This window comes from Bos javanicus, chromosome 22 (genome assembly GCF_032452875.1).
Source record: "Bos javanicus breed banteng chromosome 22, ARS-OSU_banteng_1.0, whole genome shotgun sequence".
Lineage (NCBI taxonomy): Eukaryota > Metazoa > Chordata > Mammalia > Artiodactyla > Bovidae > Bos > Bos javanicus.
Window position 1 is genome coordinate 42710879 of NC_083889.1, and position 20214 is coordinate 42731092.

The following is a 20214-nucleotide window of genomic DNA, read 5'->3' on the forward strand; positions in this document are numbered from 1 at the left end:
TGTTGACGATTTTTTGCATCTATGTGCATCAGTGATATTGGCCTGTAATTTTCTTTTTTTGTGATATCTTTGTCTGGTTTTGGCATCAGGGTGATGGTGGCCTCACGGAATGAGTTTGGGAGTTTTCCTTCCTTCCTTCTGCAATTTTTTGAAAGAGTTTGAGAAGGATGGGTGTTACCTCATCTCTAAATGTTTAATAGAATTCTCCTGTGAAGCCATCTGGTCCTGAACTTTTGTTTGTTAGAAATTGTCTTTTTGTGTTTTGTCTCACTTTTTCAGGCCACAATTGCAGTATTTCATTCCTGATTAAATTGCCAAAATCACCACCCAAATCTCCGTGGAATAGATACTCACAGCGACAACCCAGCCAAGCCAGTACTCTAGGTGGCTCCTCAACCAGACCAGACTTGAGACTCTTTTCTTCCTATTGAGCCCTGAGATTAACTTCCTCTTTCCTGGTGAGATTGTTTAACAGGGCAGGGAACATTTATGGCAGGCCTCTTCAAAAGAGGGCAGAGCCTGGGCAGGGCCAGGAGGAGCTGGCCACCCAAGTTGCCTCTGAGTCACTCTGCCCTCCCTCTGGACTGGCCGCATCTAGAGGACCCCCCACAGAGACCCCAACTCCTTCAGGCTGATCCAAAGCGGTGGTTGGCAGAGTCAGGGACCCAAGGCTCCAGCCAGGCATCTCACCTTCTGCACTGAAGCAGGGAAGAGGGAGCCGTGAGCCCTCAGGTATGTTTCCACCAAAATGGAAAGAGCTGTACTTCTGGGTCCGCATTACTGAGAGAAAGAAGCATGGAAGCAGGGTAGGTAGAAAATGAGGAGTAAAAGAGCCTGAGTGAGAGGCCTGAAAGGGGAGGAAGAAGGAAACTGCACAAGCAGAGACTTGTGAGATCAGACTCAGGAAGGTAGCAGATTTCATCTGAGGGACCACGTCTGAGGCATGGATAGTGGACTGTGATGAGGATTCTGAAGTTAGACTCAGGCGCAGTGCAAAGGCATGCCATGATTGGTTAGTTACATCTGGGCACAAGGAGGTAGGGGACATGCAAGCCAGGGCTCTTGTTCCTTAACCACAGGGACCCCTTGATGTTTATTCATGCATGCACTCATCTGTTCCTTCAGAAGATATGTCTGACCATCAACTCTGAGCCACACAGATACTTTAAGAATGAGTGAAGAAGGAAAGAGTGTTGTTCTTTGCCCCACCTTTCATTTTTCTCTGAAGATAATTACTTGAAAAGGTGCAACAAAGTATATGGTCTTGAGAGATTTTCTAGCTGTGTAATGTCAACCTAGTCCCTTCCTTTCACTAAGCCTCAATTTTCTCATCTGTTAAATGGGAGTGATCGTTTCTGGATCTCCCCTGTTTTTCCCTGTAGTTCTCATTGTCTAGAGATAATAATGATAATCACTAAAGCAGGCTCTGTGCTAAGTACTGTCTAGGTAACAACACTTCTACTCTTCATATCACCTCTCTGAGGAAGGCATCAGTACTACTCCCACTTTTCAGATGAGGAACCAAGGCACTGAGAGATTAAACTGCTCTCTAGGGCATTGCGGCTACAAAATTTGTGCTCCCCGCCCCCACTCTGCAGCCTCAATGGTGCATCCTGAGTCCATGGCTGGAAGAGAGATGGTGCAGGAGTATCCATCCAGATGCGTCCCTCAACAGGCATTAATTGAGCACCTTCTGCATGTCAGGTACAAGGATGTAATGACTAACCAGACATGACAGCAAAAGGCATATGGTTCTAGCCAGAAAGTCAGACAGAACTTGCATGGATAATCATTGTAACACAGGTTTGACATGTGCCATGCAGGAGATAGCTCAGAAGTCAGAGCAGACTTCTCTGAGATGAAATGTGCAAACCAGTGCTTTCAGGGTAGGAGTGGAGGGGAGGGGAGTGTTTGGCACCCTGTGGGATCTAAGAGAAGGAAGGTGGAGTGGGTAAAGGAGAGGGCAGGAGCTGGTGGTGAGGGGTGAGGTCAGTGAGGTGCTCATACCCAGGCTGAGCACAGCTGTGAGGAGTGTTTTCCCAGGGTTGCTCCAGTCTGTCCATCTGTCTGCTTCAGTGCATCTGCCAACCCCCATACAGGCTGGCCCCTGCCCGCCTAAAGTCATGCCAGGCCAGCCGATATCAGACGTGCCAGTCTCACCCAGGATAAGCAGCTGCCACTGGGTTTGCTGTCTTTGTTTGCATATCTCTTCCTGAGCTCCACTCCGTGTGTACACACAGGCACAGCTCCTCCATTCCAGTAGGAACTGGAAAGTCTGCAGAGCCAACGGGCCTTTCCCAGGGTGGGGGGCACTTGAAGCCGTGAATTGCCAGCATGTCCTTGGGCTGGGCAGCTGCTCCTTCTCAGAGGAGCCTCGCCTGTCTGAGCCTCCTTATCTCAGAAAAACGAGGACACTCATAACTTCCTTGGCAGTTTGACTGGTATGACTTTTGAAAAAGACTATATAATGTGGCTATTGGGGCTTCCCTGGTGGCTCAGATGGTGAAGAGTCCACCTGCAATGCAGGAGACCTGGGGTCGATTCCTGGTTCAGGAAGATTCCCTGGAGAAGGGAATGGCTACCCACTCCAGTATTTCTGCCTGCAGAATTCCATGGACAGAGGAGCCTGGCGGGATGCCTGCCCCTAGTAGCTGCAGAATACAGGATGGAACCGTGTCAGAGCCGAGCACTGCCTCATGCCAGATGCTCTGTGCAGTGCTAGGCATTTAGAAATGATAAGATGTTATCTCAGGAGCTCATAGTCTATCAGATTAAATAGTAGATGGATGACTGAGGGTAAGGAGAAGGGGAGCAGTACGAGAGAGATATGTACAGGTTCTACGTGATCAATATTAGCAATAGTGATCATCCTAGGCAACTCGTATCGAGAATTCATTGTGTGCCTGGAATGGTGCAAAGGGCTTTAGATGGATTATTATCTCATTTCAATATAATAGCATATCATGGTAGGTCTCATGTCCATTTTACAGATGAAGCGCTGAGGAATAAGGAGGTGAGGTGACCTGGTCAAGGTGGCAGGGCTTGAAGGGTAAAGAGAGGCTTTCCACCTGGGCCGTCCAGCTCCAGGGACCATGCACTCTGCTGCCCTGTGCCCACATCCATCCTCACACACACACCCTGAGGGGAGAGCCACTCAGGCCACAGCAGGGACACCCCACAAAAGAGGCAGCACTCCACAAAGCACAGGCCCCCCAAGAGAGGTGGGGGCAGCCCTGACGGAGAAAACTGCAGGACCAGAGGCCCGGAGGTGGGAGCCAGGAGTCAACAGGAGGGCGAAAGAGAGGTGCGAGCAGGCACAGCACCAGGGACTCGGGTCATTCTGAACACGTGGTGGGTTGTGTGTTAGAGGAACGTTCTGTGAAAATGTCAGGAATAATCTGGCTTCTGGTAGGAAAGCCATCAGGAGAACACAGAGGAAAAGCCAAGTGTTGGCCTGAATTGTTATGCCTCTGCAGGGGCTGAGGCATTCAAGCCTCAGGAGGGATGGGGTCAGATGGGAATTTGAGTCTTGCTCGTAAATGTGGCTGTTGTTTGAAATGGGAAAATCTTTGTGTCAGGTAATGCTCTTACAGGTACAAGTGACAAAAACTAATTCAAACCACCCCAACAAAGGACCTATACTGGCTCACGTAATGGAAAAGTCCAGACATAACTCTGATTTCAAGCAAGGCTTGATCTAGGGCTCAGATGACATCCCCAGGGCTCTGTCTCTATCTTGGATCCTTTCCTCCACGCGGCTTCATTCTCCGCAGCATCTCCTCACATAGTGGCAAACATACCCGTCTGCATCTCCTCACATCTTCCTGCATCTCCAGCTGCGTGGCCCAGCAACCCTACCATTGGCCAGAGCTGGAGAAGACTGTTAAAACCAATAAATAACATGAAAACAGGAAAACAGGACATAATGGAAGTAATGGGTTTATTTCCCTCTGAAATAAATGTCACTGGAACAAATTGTTCCAGCCACCAGCCTTATTGCCTATGGATTTATTGGCTGTTTATCTCCCTCTGTATTGGTGACACAATCAATAATTGCCTATAAATACCGGGAGTTTACAAGAAGGACCATTTAGAGAATGAGAGGCTGCCTCTGGTTACTGTGATGACTTCACGCAGGCCTGAGCCACCACAGTCCAGCGTTCACGACAGCCTTGAGGGGCGACTGGAAACTCAGGGTAGAGGGGACCGGGTCTGGGTGGGGTCACACGCATCATCCTCCTTCCAGGAGGGACTCAGCGACACCCTGACTGATGGGGGGTGTGTTTGTGTGCATGCGTGTGTGTGCGTGTGCAGGTGAACGCCAGTGAGCTCACATGTGTCTGTCACTTTCAGCCTCCGTGTCTCTGCTTTTGCATTCTCTTCAAGTCTCTCTACCTTAGTCTTTTTTATTTTTAGAAGAAAACTTTTTTTAAATTTTAATGTTACTGGATTACCATGATTTACCACATTGCATTAAGTTCAGGTGTACAGCAGCATGATTCAGTTATATGTATACATGTGTTCATTCTTGTGTAGATTCTTTTCTCACATAAGTTATCACAGAATATTGAGTAGAGTTCCCTGTGCTAAACTCTTCCCTGGTGGCTCAGAGGTTAAAGCGTCTGCCTGCAACGCGGGAGACCTGGGTTTGATCCCTGGATCAGGAAGATCCCCTGGAAAAGGAAATGGCAACCCACTCCAGTAATCCCATGGAGGGAGGAGCCTGGTGGGCTACAGTCCATGGGGTCGCAAAGAGTCGGACACAACTGAGTGACTTCACTTTCACTTTTCCCTGTGCTGTATAGTAGGTCCCTGTTGGTTACTATCTTACATATAGTGGTGTGTGTATGTTCATTCCAAGCTCCTGATTTATCTACCCACCCCCTCCCCAGAAGTGTTTTCCCTTTGGTAGCTATAAGTTTGCTAGTTTCTTCTTTTTTTTAATTAGAGTCCACATCTGAATGATATCGTATGATGTTTTTCTTTCTCTGTTTGACTTACTATACTTAGTATGTAGAACCATCCTTTGTGGTAGGAAAAGATGGTTGATATGATTTCAGTTTTATTAACTTTCTCAAGGCTTGATTTGTGACCCAAGATGTGATCTATCCCAGAGAATGCTCATCGTTTGAATTCGGACACCTACTTTTTCACGCATCAGGTCTTATTCCTACACACTCAAACTCCCTCTCACCCATTGCCCTTCCATGTTGGAATGCAGTGAGTGCAGGTCAGTCTTGGGTGCTATGCCCGGCATTTTCACCCTCTGCTATTTGCTGCCAAGGGTGTGAATCTCAGCTCTGCGGCCACACCTCACCTTCCTCAAGCCTCAACTTCCTCCTGTAAGAGGTGGAGACACTAGTGTATCCAACTCCTAGGGTTGCTATGGGGATTTGGTAAGATAGGTGTGGAAAATTCTCCCCCTGATTCCACGTGCATGCTAAGCACTCAATGCTGCTGCTGCTGATGCTGCTAAGTCACTTCAGTCGTGTCTGACTCTGTGCAACCCCATAGAGGGCAGCCCACCAGGCTCCCCCATCCCTGGGATTCTCCAGGCAAGACCACTAGAGTGGGTTGCCATTCCCTTCTCCAATGCATGAAAGTGAAAAGTGAAAGTGAAGTCATTCAGTCGTGTCCGACCCTCAGCGACTCCATGGACTGCAGCCTTCCAGGCTCCTCCGACCATGGGATTTTCCAAGCAAGAGTACTGGAGTGGGGTGCCATTGCCTTCTCCTAAGCACTCAATAAATGGTAGCTATTTGTATTATTTTATTTATAAGTATTATTTTTATTATTAGCTCAAACAAGTCTTGCTCAAGAGATCACCCAGAAAACAGTCTGGTCAATGTCTCCTAATAGAGGTGCCAGGAGGAGAATCCCTGGGGACTGGGGTTATGAAGAAGAAATGTCATGTCTCCTGGGAAGAGGAGGTGGTGGCTGGGTGGGGGCTCCCCGTCCTGGGGCTGGGATCACACAGGGTGTCACCCCCAGGCAGTGGTCACATGAAGGTGAGGGGGTTTCCCAAGCAGGTGGGGAGGCCTAGCAGGCCAGAAGGAGAAGCAGAGACCCTCCGCATGCCACCCACAGGCCAGGCAAGTTCTTGGAGAGACCACTTGGTCAGAAGTGGGGAGAAGGGTGGGACTGTGGGAAACCGGGGAGCCCAGGACTGGAAAACCCAAGGGGAGGGAAGGCAGGTCAGTTTCATGCTGTTTTGAGTCGGTTTCCTCCGTGGTAGACCCTAGGGAATGTAGCTTATGTGGAACGTGACACCAGGCGGTACTGGGGGCGGGGGGCATAGAGGGTGTTGTTGTATGCAACAGGATGCTGTGGGTGACCGAGCCCCAGTGTCCCAGCAGGGTCTGGGCAACAGAGTGGGCACACCTCAGGGCCGACCCCCTGTGCCAGTCCCCTCAGGCAGGCTGCATAACCAAGTACACAGGCTGAGCGGCTTATGCCACAGGAATGCGTTGTCTCCCGTCCTGGGCTGGAAGCCTGAGGTCAAGGTGTCAGCAGGCCATGCTCCCTCAGAAGGTGCTAAGGGGAAGGAGGGAGCCTCCCTACTAACTTCTGGTAGTTCCGTGGTCTGTGGCAGGGTGGCTCCTACTTCCTGTGACACCCTCTGTGTGTGTGTGTCTCTGTGTCCAAATAGCCCCTTTGTAGAAGGATGGCAGTCATGGTAGCTTGGGGCCCACCCTACTGACCAGCAACTCATTTCCAAATAAGGCCATATTCTGAGGTACTGCAAGCAGTTAGTACTCCTTATGAATTTTCAGAGGACGTAATTTAGTCACCTGTCTAGGCATGAGAAAGCTAGGATATTACCCTCACAGTCTCAGCCCTACTACCCGAGGACTGTTCCAGGGTCATAGACTCCCTGACTTTCTCACCCTGCCCCAAGGTGGTCCAAGATAAACCCTCAGGTGGAGTGTCACAGGATCTTATGAGAGAACACGAGGAGTATGTCCTACAACACCAAGGGTCTGCTATTTTCTACTTTGGGAAACCTGTAAGATAAGAGTAGGAGTAGATTGCTTCTGCCTAGAGTGCTAGGTTGAAAAGGTACTGAGGTGAAGACTGTGATTGATTGTTGATGTCTGCTGTGGGCACAGGACAGCCAAGACAAGCTTGTATGCTGTGTGTGGGCCATTTCTTCTGCCTGGTATGTCTGAATGGGATTGTCCTGCTTTGTAGAAACTGAGGGTCTGGAATTTAAGCAATATAAAGATGCTTCATTTTATTATTCTTTGCTTTATTGCACTTTGCAGATATTGCATTTTTTACAGACTAAAGGTTTGCGGCAATCCTGTGTCAAGCATAACTCTCAGTGCCGGTTTTCAAACAGCATTTGTTCACTTCATGTGTCACATTCATTAATTCTTGCAATATTTCAAACATTTGTACTATTATCATATTTATTGTGGAGATCTGTGATCAGTGATCTTTGGTGCCACTATTACAAAAAGATTTCAGATGATAGCATTTTTTAGCAAAGAATATTTTTAATTAGGATATATGCATTATTTTTTTACACATGATGCCACTGCACACATAATAGACTACAGTTCAGTTCAGTTTAGTCGCTCAGTCGTGTCTAATTCTTTGCAACCCTATGGACCGCAACACTCCAGGCCTCCCTGTCCATCACCAACTCCTGGACTTTACCCAAACTCATGTTCATTGAGTTGGTGATGCCATCCAACCATCTCATCCTCTGTTGTCCCCTTCTCCTCCCGCCTTCAATCTTTCCCAGCATCAGGGTCTTTTCAAATGAGTCAGTTCTTCACATCAGGTGGCCAAAATATTGGAGTTTCAGCTTCAACATCAGTCCTTCCAATAAATATTCAGGACCGATTTCCTTTAGGATGAACTGGTTGAATCTCCTTTCGGTCCAAGAGACTGTCAAGACTCTTCTCCAACACCACAGTTCAAAAGTATCAGTACTTTGGCGCTCAGCTTTCTTTATAGTCCAACTCTTACATCCATACATGACTACTGGAAAAACCATAGATTTGACTAGATGAACAATTGTTGGCAAAGTAATGTCGCTGCTTTTGAATATGCTGTCTAGGTTGGTCATAACTTTTCTTCCAAGGAGCAAGCATCTTTTATTTTCATGGCTGCAGTCTCCATCTGCAGTGATTTTGGAGCCCCCCCAAAAAATAAAGTCTGTCACTGTTTTCATTGTTTCCCCAAGAGTCTAAAGGTGGATGGGCAAGGTCCACCAGGCAGTTCGGAAGATGTAAGAAAACAACAATTTTGATTATCTACCCTGTGACTGCTGCTGTGCTATATTTCTTCTAAAACAAAAGCTAATCTTCATGTGCTTTATGTCCTGTTCTATTTCATCTTCACAATCCTATAAATTAGGGTCTATTAGCCTTCTTTCCAATTTTACAGATGAGGAAACAGGCTCAGAGGAGTTAAGCAATTTATCTGAGGTCACACAGTGTGGAGCTGACATACAAACTCAGGGGCCCTGACCTCAGAAATGGGCCCCTCTACTGCCAACTCTCACATCCATACATGACTACTGGAAAAACCATAGCTTTGACTAGATGGACCTTTGTTGGTAAAGTAATGTCTCTGCTTTTTAATAAGCTGTCTAGGTTGGTCATAACTTTTCTTCCAAGGAGCAAGCATCTTTTAATTTCATGGCTGCAGTCATCATCTGCAGTGATTTTGGAGCCCAAAAAAATAAAGTCAGCCACTCTTTCCACTGTTTCCCCATCTATTGGCCATGAAGTGATGGGACCGGATGCCATGATCTTAGTTTTCTGAATGTTGAGCTTTAAGCCAACTTTTTCACTCTCCTCTTTCACTTTCATCAAGAGGCTCTTTAGTTCTTCGCTTTCTATCTGCATATCTGAGGTTATTGATATTTCTCCCAGCAATCTTGATTCCAGCTGTGCTTCATCCAGCCCAGAATTTCTCATGATGTACTCTGCATAGAAGTTAAATAAGCAGGGTGACAATATACAGTCTTGACATACTCCTTTCATGATTTGGAACCAGTCTGTTGTTCCATGTCCAGTTCTAACTGTTGCTTCCTGAACCGGAATACAGATTTCTCAAGAGGCAAGTCAGGTGGTCTGGTATTCCCATCTCTTTCAGAATTTTCCACAGTTTATTGTGATTCACACAGTCGAAGGCTTTGGCATAGTCAATAAAGCAGAAATAGATGTTTTTCTGGAACTCTCTTGCTTTATCGATGATCCAAAGGATGTCCACAATTTGATCTCTGGTTCCTCTGCCTTTTCTAAAACCAGCTTGAACATCTGGAAGTTCACGGTTCACGTACTATTGAAGCCTGGCTTGGAGAATTTTGAGCATTACTTTACTAACGTGTGAGATGAGTGCAGTTGTGCGGTAGTTTGAGCATTCGTTGGCATTGCCTTTCTTTGGGATTGGAATGAAAACTGACCTTTTCCAGTCCTGTGGCCACTGCTGAGTTTTCCACATTTGTTGGCATATTGAGTGCAGCACTTTCACAGCATCATCTTTCAGGATCTGAAATAGCTCACCTGGAATTCCATCACCTCCACTAGCTTTGTTCGGAGTGATGCTTCCTAATTCCAGGATGTCTGGCTTTAGGTAAGTGATCACACCCTGATTATCTGGGTTGTGAAGATCTTTTTTGTACAGTTCTGGGTATTCTTGCCTCCTCTTGTTAATATCTTCTGCTTCTGTTAATAATAAACTACAATATGGTGTAAATACAACTTTTATATGTACTTGCGGAGAAGGCAATGGCACCCCACTCCAGTACTCTTGCCTGGAAAATCCCATGGATGGAGAAGCCTGGTAGGCTACCGTCCATGGGGTCGCTAAGAGTCGGACACGACTGAGCGACTTCACTTTCACTTTTCACTTTCATGCATTGGAGAAGGGAATGGCAACCCACTCCAGTGTTCTTGCCTGGAGAATCCCAGGGACGGGGGAGCCTGGTGGCTGCCGTCTATGGGGTCACACAGAGTCGGACACGACTGAAGCGACTTAGCATAGCATAGCATATGTACTTGGGAACAAAAAAGTTCGTGTGACTCACTTTATCACAATATTCACTTGACTGCAGTGGTCTGAAAGCAAACCCGCCAGATCACCCCCTGTGTCTGTAATCTGAGGTGCGGTCTGGGCAGATGGGAGGAAACCTGATTGCCAAGAGGTGCTAAAAAGTCTGAAGGACTAAAGCCATTGAAGGTGCAGACATAGAGCTTCAGCTGGTGCTAATTGTCACCCAATGTCTCCGAGTTCTTTTTCTGGCCTCAAGTTCACACCCCCTTAGCAATGACCTGGTAAACAGAGCACAGAGCATTGACCTGTGGCCAACGGCCACGCCAGGCGAGACGCAGAGCTTGTTCACAGAGCCCTGCGTTCCTTTCCTCTGCAACTCAGGGCTGATTCTGAAATGACTGTTGGCTGAGCCTGCATGCCTGTGATGGGCTAGGAAATCGCTTCTGAGTTTTGTTTTTCCAACAACAGAGGGCTGTTAGGTAAGGGCCTGAAGACACGAGCCGTACAGGGAAGGCAGGTAGAGAGAAATCATGTGTGCAAAGCAGAAAGGGAAGAGCGCGTCACTCAGGGCAGTTCTGGGGGTGAGAGCAGAATGGAAGTAGAGACAGCAGTGATGAGGCTGGCAAGGTCACCCTCACGTCAGGGCTTAGATCATACAAGGCCGCATTGTTGTCGTTCAGTCGCTAAGTCATGTCTGACTCTCTGCAACCCGATGGACAGTGGCCTGCCAGGCCTCCCTGTCCCTCACTGTCTCCCAGAATTTGCCCAAGTTCATGTCCATTGAGTCGGTGATGCCATCCAGCCACCTCATCCTCTGCTGCCCTCTTCTCCTTTTGCTGTATACAAGGCCATATAAGCCATGTGAAATACTTCAACTTTTATCCTGAGATCAACAGGAACCATAGACCAGATTTAATCAGAGGAAGTACCCACTTACTTCTGCATCAGGGTGCTTACCTCAACCCTCTCAGTCTGGAAAGAAAGTAACCCTTTCTTCATCCATCAGGACTCTGTGACAGGTCAAGATTGAGCTTCAAGGCACTTGTTTACAGAGGGCTACAGGAAGCAGGAAGCTGTCCCAGCTTCTGTAGGGCCATTAAGAAATATCACAAATAACCAGACAGAAAGATACTGTGATGCCATTCTGGTTTCACAGAAACGGCAAACATTCATAAAGGAATCCTGCCATGAGGGTGCCCTTGCAGGAAGCCGCAGGGCAAATGGGACCTGCCAACAGGCAGGAAATGGTGTGGATGCTGTCAGAGCAGCAGACGCCTTCTAAGCAGGTGGTCTCCCTGCCGGCTACATTTTTCAGGACAGGTAGATAGCATTGGCCGCAGTTTATAAGGAGGAAGCTAAGACCCATGTGCCCCAGAACACACAAGTGCTAAGTGACAAAGCCAGGCCTGTCTGATCCCAAATCCATCCTCCTTCCTGACCTCACAGGTTTTTTGCTGCCTGATTCTTTCAAGACTGCGGGCACTGCCCCTTGTATTTGCATCTTCTGGGGAGGTTTGTCTACAGCAGCTACTGGCAGGGGGTACCAAAGGGACTCCAGCCACCCCAGGATTACAGACATCAAGCTTAGCATCATCAAGGAGAAAAGGGCCTCCCTCTCCCGAGTTCCCAGAGACCCCTCAGGAAAAAACTCTGATTGGTCTTGTTTGGGTCACATGCTCCCTCCTGAACCAATCACAAGGAATCAGAGTGCTCTGAGTGGTCAGCCCCTTTAGACAAGCTAGGGTACCGTGAAGGACATTCTCCCACTCAAAACCACAGGTAGGTGTTTGATCTTGGAGGGTCACGGGTAACTTCCCAGAGGAAGTGGCTGCTACACTGAGACTGGAAGGATGAATTGGAGTGTTCCAGGCAAAGAAGCAGAGCAACAGTGTTCAGACAGAGGGACGAGCAATACCAGAGGCCCAGGGATGCTCCAGAGTGCCTCTTGTTCACAGTCACATCCCCATTCCTAGTGCACCTCCAGCCTGCTTCCAACCAGTCCTCAGAGAATGCTTTAGGAATAAAATCCACAATTGGCTGTGTGGTCTCAGACAAGTCACTTGCCCTCTCTGAACTTCAGCTTCCTTCTCAACCTGGTGGTTTCATCATCCTAACCTTCCAGGACTATGCAAGAAGTCCAATTCGATCAGTCCTCAAATATTCAGCAAGCACCTCCTGAGTGCTCAGCACCCTACCAGGCCTGCAGAAGACAAGGCCTGGCATGGAAAAGCAGAGCATGCCCGGAGTCCAGTACACAGGGTTGGACCTGAGGCCAGAAGTCAAAAGCTGTCCGGGGGAGAGGGCAGGACAAACAGAGAGGCTAGTGAATGGTGAAGGCGGACTATGGGCAATCTGCTCAGTTCGCAGTGAAGCAGTTTGTTAGCAACTCATGCCTTCTAACTTCTGACCTCCCCACCCCCATCTCCTGCTTCCCACCCTCCATTCTCCACTGAGACTGTGCCTAGGCCACTCAAGCCAGCAGGCAGGGGAACAGGATGTTTCTTCCTGTGCCTTTGCTCACAATTTCATAACCTGAATAACAGGTTGAGGTAATCCTAGAAACAAAGAGGAAGGAAACTGTTCCAGGTCTGGGAGGCTGCAGAGAGAATTCCTGCCTCACCCTGCATACCTGCCCCAGGAGCTTTTCCCCATCCTGCTCCACCTTCAGTAGGCCTGACCTGGGCTCCAGACCCTCCCACCCCCCCGCCACTGCTGGCTGGCAGAATGAGCCACCTGGGGACTCAGGCGCCCAGCGAGCTCTGAAGGGCTGAGTAGGTCACCAGGGACTTGGCCAGGAGGGACGTCAGGCCGGACGTCAGGCCGGAAAAGCCCTGCTCGGCGTGGGCACCAGAGGGAGAGGCTAGCCCCCTGCCCAGGTACATGCCCCCTGCCCTCTGCCTGTCTCACTTGCTCCCTCTGAAGCTGGGCATAAGCCTGTCATGAGGACTTACCCTCTGTCTCTCTCATCCTGTCTCTCTGCTCTGTCTTCTTTCTCTCCTTCTGTCCCTGTATCTCTGCCACGTTCCTCACCCTCTTGTCCTTGTTTTCGTCTCTCTAGTCTCTATCTCCATCAATACCCATGTCTGTCCCTTCATCTGTCAGACCCTGTCGCTGTCCTTCCATCTTGTCCGGCCCCCAGGTCTCTTGGCTCCTCCACACACGGGGGACCCGACAGAAGGTCCTTTAAGCCTCACCCAGGAGCCTGGGCTGCTTTCTGTAGGAAATATTCTGAGAACATTCAAGAGTACAGTAGGGCTTCCCTGGTGGCTCCATGGTTAAGAATTCGCCTGCCAAGGCAGGAGACACGGGTTCAGTCCCTGGTCTGGGAAGATCCCACATGCTGCGAAGCAACTAAGCTCTTGTGCCACAGATATTGAACCTGTGCTCTAGAGCCTGAGAGCTGCAACTGCTGAAGCCCGCGCACCCTAGAGCCCGTGCTCATCAACCACAGAAGCCACTGCAATGAGACGCCAGAGCACCGTGAGCCCCCGCTTGCCAGAGCTAAAGAAAAGCCCCCGTAGCAAAGACCCAGCACAGCCAAAAATTTATTTATTTAATTTAAATATATATATATATATATTTTTTTTTTATCTAAAAAAAGAAAAGCTTGGTAATACAAATTTCAGAAATTTAAAGTCCTACAAAATTCCTGCGGGTGAGGCCAGGTGATAGCTCAGCTTTCTCACCTGGAAGGTCTTAGAAGGGTAGAGGGCCAGGGTGCGTGGGAGGATTTTTCATTATTCTCGAAAGGAAATATGGGTTGCATTTGCTGTTGCCATTGATGAAATAACAAGGACAGACCCAATCTGACCACCTCGGTACCAGGTGCTGTCCAGGTCTTCTGTCTCCTGTCTGGATCCTTGGCTGCTGGGCTTTGGATACAGAGTCTGTTGAAATGGATTCTTAGGATAAAGAGGATTCTAGGGTGGGGAGGAGGCAGGAAGAGTGGTGGAAGCAAGTCGCTGCAGTCAGAGACCCTCCAGATGGCTGGAGGGGTCTAAGACCCAGAACAGTTACCACCTGCCTTGCTCTCCCCTCCTCTTCATCTCCAGACACCTCCTGAGGGGTCTCAGCACTGTCAAATCCCTGGTAACTACCAGTAGCTGGGGCAGCAGAGGGGCAAGGTGGGACCGAGTCCTGCCCCTGCCCAGGACTCAGGAAGGGAGGAAACTTCAGTTTCATCTCTCTCTGAGACAGCACTGACAGGGTGACATCATGGAAACGAGGCAGCTGAGACCTGCATCGAGATTCTGCCCCTGACCCTGGCACACTGAACGGCTCTGGGCTTAACAATGGAGAGTCTTAGCTTACTCACCCCTAAAGCGGGAGTGTGGAGGCATGGGGGGGGTGGGGGAAGGGAGGCGGGGTGGGTATGAGGATTAAAGAAGATGATGCACATACGGTATCCGGAGCAAACTCACCTGTGTGCTGTGTGAGTCCCTGTTACTCATAATGTGGGCCCATCAGCAAAGATCACTTGAGCTTCTGCTTCCTAATGGTTTCACTGGGGCTGGCTAGCTCAATATCTCTCAGCTGGCTGGAGGGACAGAATGATGGATGGATGAAAGGATGCATGGATGTACAAATGAATGGACAGATGGACAAATGGATGGGTAGATGCATGGATGAATCAAACCTCCAAGGGATGATGGCTGGCAGACTGCATCTTCCTCTGCATCCTAATCTCTGCATTCCAAAAAAGGCATGTTGAACTGAATATGAAACTCCAGGGGCAAAAGCGAAGAAGAGGTGAAGGCAGAGAGGAAACAGATGGCACCAAACCGAGAGAACTACGGCGCGCTGGGTTTTAGGAACCTATCCCTCATCTTCAGTCTCGTTCACTTTCACACCCTGGATACCAGTTTCCAATCTTATTTTCTTCTCTCCACAGACCGACCCTGACCCCCAGCCGCTCTTCACCTCGACAGGATGAGACTGTCAGGTAAGGCCAGGCTCTGAGGACTCCAGGGTTCAAGGTTGAGTCTGAATCAGGTTTGGGAATCGCTTTTCTGTCAGCAGTGTCTGCCCATCCTGGACTCACAGCCTACTTGGCTTCATCCGTTCTCAGCTAGTCAGGCCAGAATTCCAGGGAAAGACCAATCCAGGGAGAGCCTGGAAGAGTGTAAAGAGGAGACTTCCTGCCTCAAGGCTAAGGGTTGCAGAAACTGGCCCACCTGACTGGGAACATGGAGACTCACCTGCTCTGGGAAACACTTCACCCTGGCTGGAAATTACAGACAAAACATTTGTAAATGTTTGTACAGACAAAGCATTTGTAGAGGACTATTCTAGATTCCTGACACCACAGGGCTGGGCACCAGGAGAGGACTTTGCTCCAAGCTTCCACCCTCAGACTGTACCCTCTGTGTAGAGAGAGAGGGGAACTGAGGAATTCACCAAACAGAAAACTGATACAATTCATTTGTATTTCCAAACACCAGTGAGGAAGTTCAGAGCACAACTTTTACTTATTTTTATTGAAGTGTGTGTTAGTCACTCAGTTGTGTCCAACTCTTTGCAACCCCATGAACTGTAGCCTGGCAGGCTCCTCTGTCCTTGGGATTTTCCAGGCAAGAATACTGGAATGGGTTGCTATTCTCTTCTCCAGGGGATCTTCCCAACCCGGGGATTGAACCCCAGTCTCCTGTATTGCGGGCAGATTCTTTGCCGTCTGGGCCACCAGGGAAGCCTGTTAAAGTACAGTTGATCTACAACCTTGTGTTAATTTCGGCTGTACAGCACAGTGGTACAGTTATATACATATATACACACCTTATTTTCTATATTCATTTCCATTGTGGTTTATTAAAGGATATTGAATGTAGGTCCCTGAAGAGCACGTGTGTTATAGGCACCTTACTTACCCAGGTTCAGGTCCCACCTCCTGTCACTTACTAGCCAGTGACCAGATCTCTGAGGTGCGGCTTCCCCACCTGACAGCAGGGATAAGCAGTAGCATACAGCACAGAGGGGACTGAGATAATGCGTGTCTGCCGCTCGCCTAGCACCCCACACAAAAGGAGTGCCGAATGATGCGAGCCGAGGCCCTCGAAGACGAGGGACCCCGCACACCTGAGCCCCACCCATGGGATCCGGAGGGCCTTCTCCCTCGCCAGCACAAAGCCACAGCTGAATTCAGGGCTGAGGAGCAGGGCTGGTGCAGACAGAGAGGTCAGACGAGACCCGGCACCTTCAGAGCCCTGTGGCCGCAGACAGAGAGGGAGGTCAGGCACGGAGCGAGGGAACTTGCCTGCAGGTCAGATTTGACTCTCAAGGCAGAATGGGGGTCTCCAGAGTCCTTGAGATGGGAGGCGTGGTGCGGCCTGCTGCAGCCCTGGCAGAATCACGAGGAGAGGGAGCAGACAGGGAGCTCCGGGCCCGGCTCACGCGTGCAGGAGAGAAGACAGGGAGCAGCCTGGCTGTGAGGCGGGGAGGCCACGCTGGGCAGGCGGGTGTGCGCTCCTGCAGAGCGCCACACGTTGCTTGTGACGGCTTTTGGGGGGAGTTGATGGAAAACACAAGGGACCAACCCCACCCCCCAAAGCCACCCTAGAGGCCGCCTAGTGGGGACAACTACTACATCTTTCCCCACCAGCCATGGGCTCGGCAGCAGGCACATTACTCTGTCCACTCTGTGACTGAGGGGCTTCAGCTCAGAGGTGCTGAGCCCCTGCTCGAGGTCACACAGTAGGGGGTGGCCACCCCGAGCCTTCCTGCCTCTCGAGCCGCGGCTCACCTGCCTCCTACTCTCCGCCTCTCGAGCCGCGGCTCACCTGCCTCCTACTCTCCTGCCGGAGTCCTCAGGCCTCCCCTCAGGGTGCTAATTCCCAGACCTCACCCCCTGAGACACTCTCCAAAAGGCTAAGAGGAGCCCAGGAAGTGTGTGTCTAAGCCTCCCTCCCAGCGGCCCCACCCTGGGGAGTGTCACCAGGTAACTTTGCAGCATGACCCCCCATTGGGTCATCAAGTGGATTCACAATGGTCTTGCCATGCAGGCCGGGGACTGGTTCATGGTGTGGGCAGGCTCTGGACCTGCAGCATAGGGGAGTTGCTCCATTTTCACATGACGTTCAGAGAAAATAAGGTTCAACCACGATTGACACACAGGATTAACTCTTCCTATCATCTGTGCATTCAGATATGAAGTTGGTGAAGTTCATTTCCAAGGCTCCTAGCTTTCTTTTTTTCTTCCGATTAACCCCTGTGGAGTTCTGTGCTCATAAAATTCCCCAGCAAATTTGCATCCAGGAAAAAGATAGACTATCAATATGTTAATCCTTGTGACTCTCCCTCCAACATGGGATCTTGGGAAGAGGTCTCACTGAGGGGATTTGGGAAGGACCCACGTGTAGTCTTACCGTGAGGCCTTGCCATGTGGTCTAGTGTTGTGGTCTCAGGGCAGTATCTCCTCGCTCTGCAGGTCTGCTTCGCTACCTGGCCCTTATTTTTGCCGTGGCTATCACGTGGCTCTTCATCCGAGAATATATCAACTTCAACATGAAAACCTTCCGCCTGCCCCGCTGGATGGGTGAGTGGGCAAGAGCCGGGGCCAGGGGCCAAGGATCAAGTCCAGCCCTGGGTGACCCAGGAGGTGGCCAGACATGGCAAAGGGCTGCCCTTGGGACCCCACACATTCAGGGTCAGGGAAAAGGAAACCGCACCCCAATCCAATGTCAGGAAGGCTGAGAACCCACGGAGAACAGAGAAGTGTTCCAAGGCCCTGGTCAGAACATGTGCCTGCATCAAGGACCATTTTGGAAATATGACCCAAGAAGGAAGGACAGAGGGAAGAAGAGAAGAAGGGAGGGACAGAGCGGGGGAGAAAACTGCCCGGGCCCTGAGCGCATTCCACCCACACTTGCAGTTCCTCTTTGCTCAGACCTCCCTGTGGCGGCTCCTCTCAGCCTGGGGCCTCTGCTCAAACGTTTCCTCCTCAAAGAAATCTTCCTGAGCACCCCAGCTCTACCTGCGCCTGCTCCTCCTCCTGTAGAGTCTTTCGTGTAGCCTGTCCCCTTCAGATCATCATTATTATCCATCATTGTGCTGTTTATTTGTTTACTTCATCATTACCTATCTCCAGCTCATATAATGTGAGCTTCCTGAAGGCCAGAATTTTGTCCTGGGTTTATCTATCTCTCTAACACCTTGGACCAGATGCTCAGTAAACATTTGATAAGTGAAAGAAATATGGATGGATGGGTGGATGGATGGATGGACGGGTGGATGGGTGGGTGGGTGGATGGGTGAATGATGGATGGGTGATGGTTGCTAGCAGCTTTACATGCGTGGTCTAACTGGACCTGCATGAATGCCCCATGGAATGATTCACAGTATATCTGTGGGGTGGACTCAAGCAGGACCTCATGTTGTCATTTCATATGTGGTCTGAGAAAAAGAGAAGCTCTGAGAGGTTAAGAAACTTCCTGAAATGTCCCTTGTAGATATCAGAACAGGACTGGGAACCCAGGTCTCCCAGATCTAAATCCTTTCAAAGGAAGGAGAGAAAGGGAGGGAAATTTATACCTCTGGATTTGTCCTCCTTAAAGACTAAGAATCACCTCCACTGACGCAGTCAAACATAGTAACCTCTAGTGGCCCTGGCCAGCTCACGCCTTCACAGCAGCGAGAGGACAGGCACCCTGCTCTTACCACCAGCTTCCCACAGTGGAATCTCAGCGGGCCCTTACCCCGTCTGCTCCTTGTCCAGCATGCCCCACACCAGCTTACAGCAGTTTATATAGATATAGATACGTGGTGGCCACCAGGTCCGTGGGCCCTGGGCACCACTTTCACAGACCAGAGACTGACTTGGCCATGCTTCTGGCCTTGGAGGAGATCAGTGCAGATCAGTGCAGGCAGCTCAGAGCAGGAGTGAGTTGTGGAGAAGAGAGCCCCAGCTTGGGGTAGGAGGGGAGTGTTTGAAGGGAGCCCCCAAGGTAGTCTCCCTCTCAGAACTGAGCCACCCGGGGTGTGAAAAATCAACACATCCCCCCAAGGCTCAACACACAACTGCTCTGTGTTGGGCCCCCAAGACCCTGGAATGAGGAGCACCCCAGAATGTGGCCCCAGCTCAGGGTTTGAATGGGGGATACAAACACAATTCATTATAGAATATAGAAAAAGGGAAGTATATTAACATGACTGGAGTCTTGCAAAACACATACAGTGATTTAATGCATTAATACGGAAGCACCACATTTCCTACTGTTTTTGTTATTATCTTGGCATATGGTTGGTTTCCTTTTTAATCCAATCTATTTTATTTTACACATTTAATAACTTGCCGCCTGGTAGAGTAAGAAACACTGAGTGCCTCAAAAAAAGTGGGAGTAAATTTATTTGTAGGGGAGTTCATAGGCTTTTCCAGATCACCAAAGGGGTCTGTGGCACAGAAATTGGGCAATTAAAGATTTCCTGATTTGGCTGATAAACTGGGCAGGGTTCTTTCAGATGAGAGTGATGAACCCCACTGTAAGTAGTTTAAACGAAGTGGGATGTCATTTCCTGGGTCATTGGGAAGCCCAAGGTGTCGGATTTCAGGTGTGGCTGGCTCTAGGGGCTCCCACAAAGGCCCCAGAGTCAATCTCTGTGCCCTGGGCTCCGCTCATTGCTGTTTAACCTCATTCCATGGGCAGCTTTCTCTCCCAACAGGCATGTTGGCCACCAGCTTCCCAGTTGCTCACCCTTCAGCTCTGTCCCCTGGGACCACATATAAACCTGAGAAGGGCTCGGCATCCAGGGGGATATGATGTTGTTGTGGCTGGCCCAGCCGGGGCATGGGATACTCCTGGGCCTCAGAGGCAGGGGTGGGGGGCAGCCTCCTGAGGACCGACTAGAAAGTGTCAGTGAGGGCGTCCCCCAGAGAAGGAGAGCTCCCCCGCTGCACTGACGTTTCTCTGTCCACTAGGAGCCCTGTCCTCTAGGGCTTAGCACCAGGCCAGTGGGAGAGCTGATGCAGAAGCGCAGGAATAACCTGCACACAGTGTAGCTGAGATGCGCAGCCCAGTGCAGACAGGCGGGGCTGCAGGAGTCAGGAAGGGACCCACAAGGCAGCTCAACAATGGCAGCGGCACCGTCCTGTCCCTCCCGGAAGCCAGGGTTCCAGGCACCCAGCCAGGCCCTCAGGGCTCCAGCACAGTCCTGACCCTCCTGGAGGCCAGGGTTCCAGGCACCCGGCCAGGCCCTCGGGGCTCCGGCACAGTC

At 50.0% G+C, this 20214-nt stretch overlaps 1 protein-coding gene across 2 annotated transcripts in view; it reads left to right on the forward strand.

The window, feature by feature from the left end:
* The first annotated feature begins 511 nt into the window (after window positions 1-511).
* FAM3D (FAM3 metabolism regulating signaling molecule D) overlaps window positions 512-20214 on the forward strand; it is a 37582-nt gene continuing 17879 nt past the window's right edge. Inside the window, exons 1-3 of one of the 2 annotated variants that reach the window (XM_061397454.1) lie at window positions 512-732; window positions 14903-14953; window positions 17432-17539. In XM_061397454.1, the coding sequence (XP_061253438.1) occupies window positions 14941-14953; window positions 17432-17539 (121 nt within the window). In that variant the 5' untranslated portion in view covers window positions 512-732; window positions 14903-14940. Of the gene's footprint in view, window positions 733-12580; window positions 12888-14902; window positions 14954-17431; window positions 17540-20214 lie in introns of those variants that run through there. The other variant, XM_061397453.1, reaches the window with a different exon arrangement.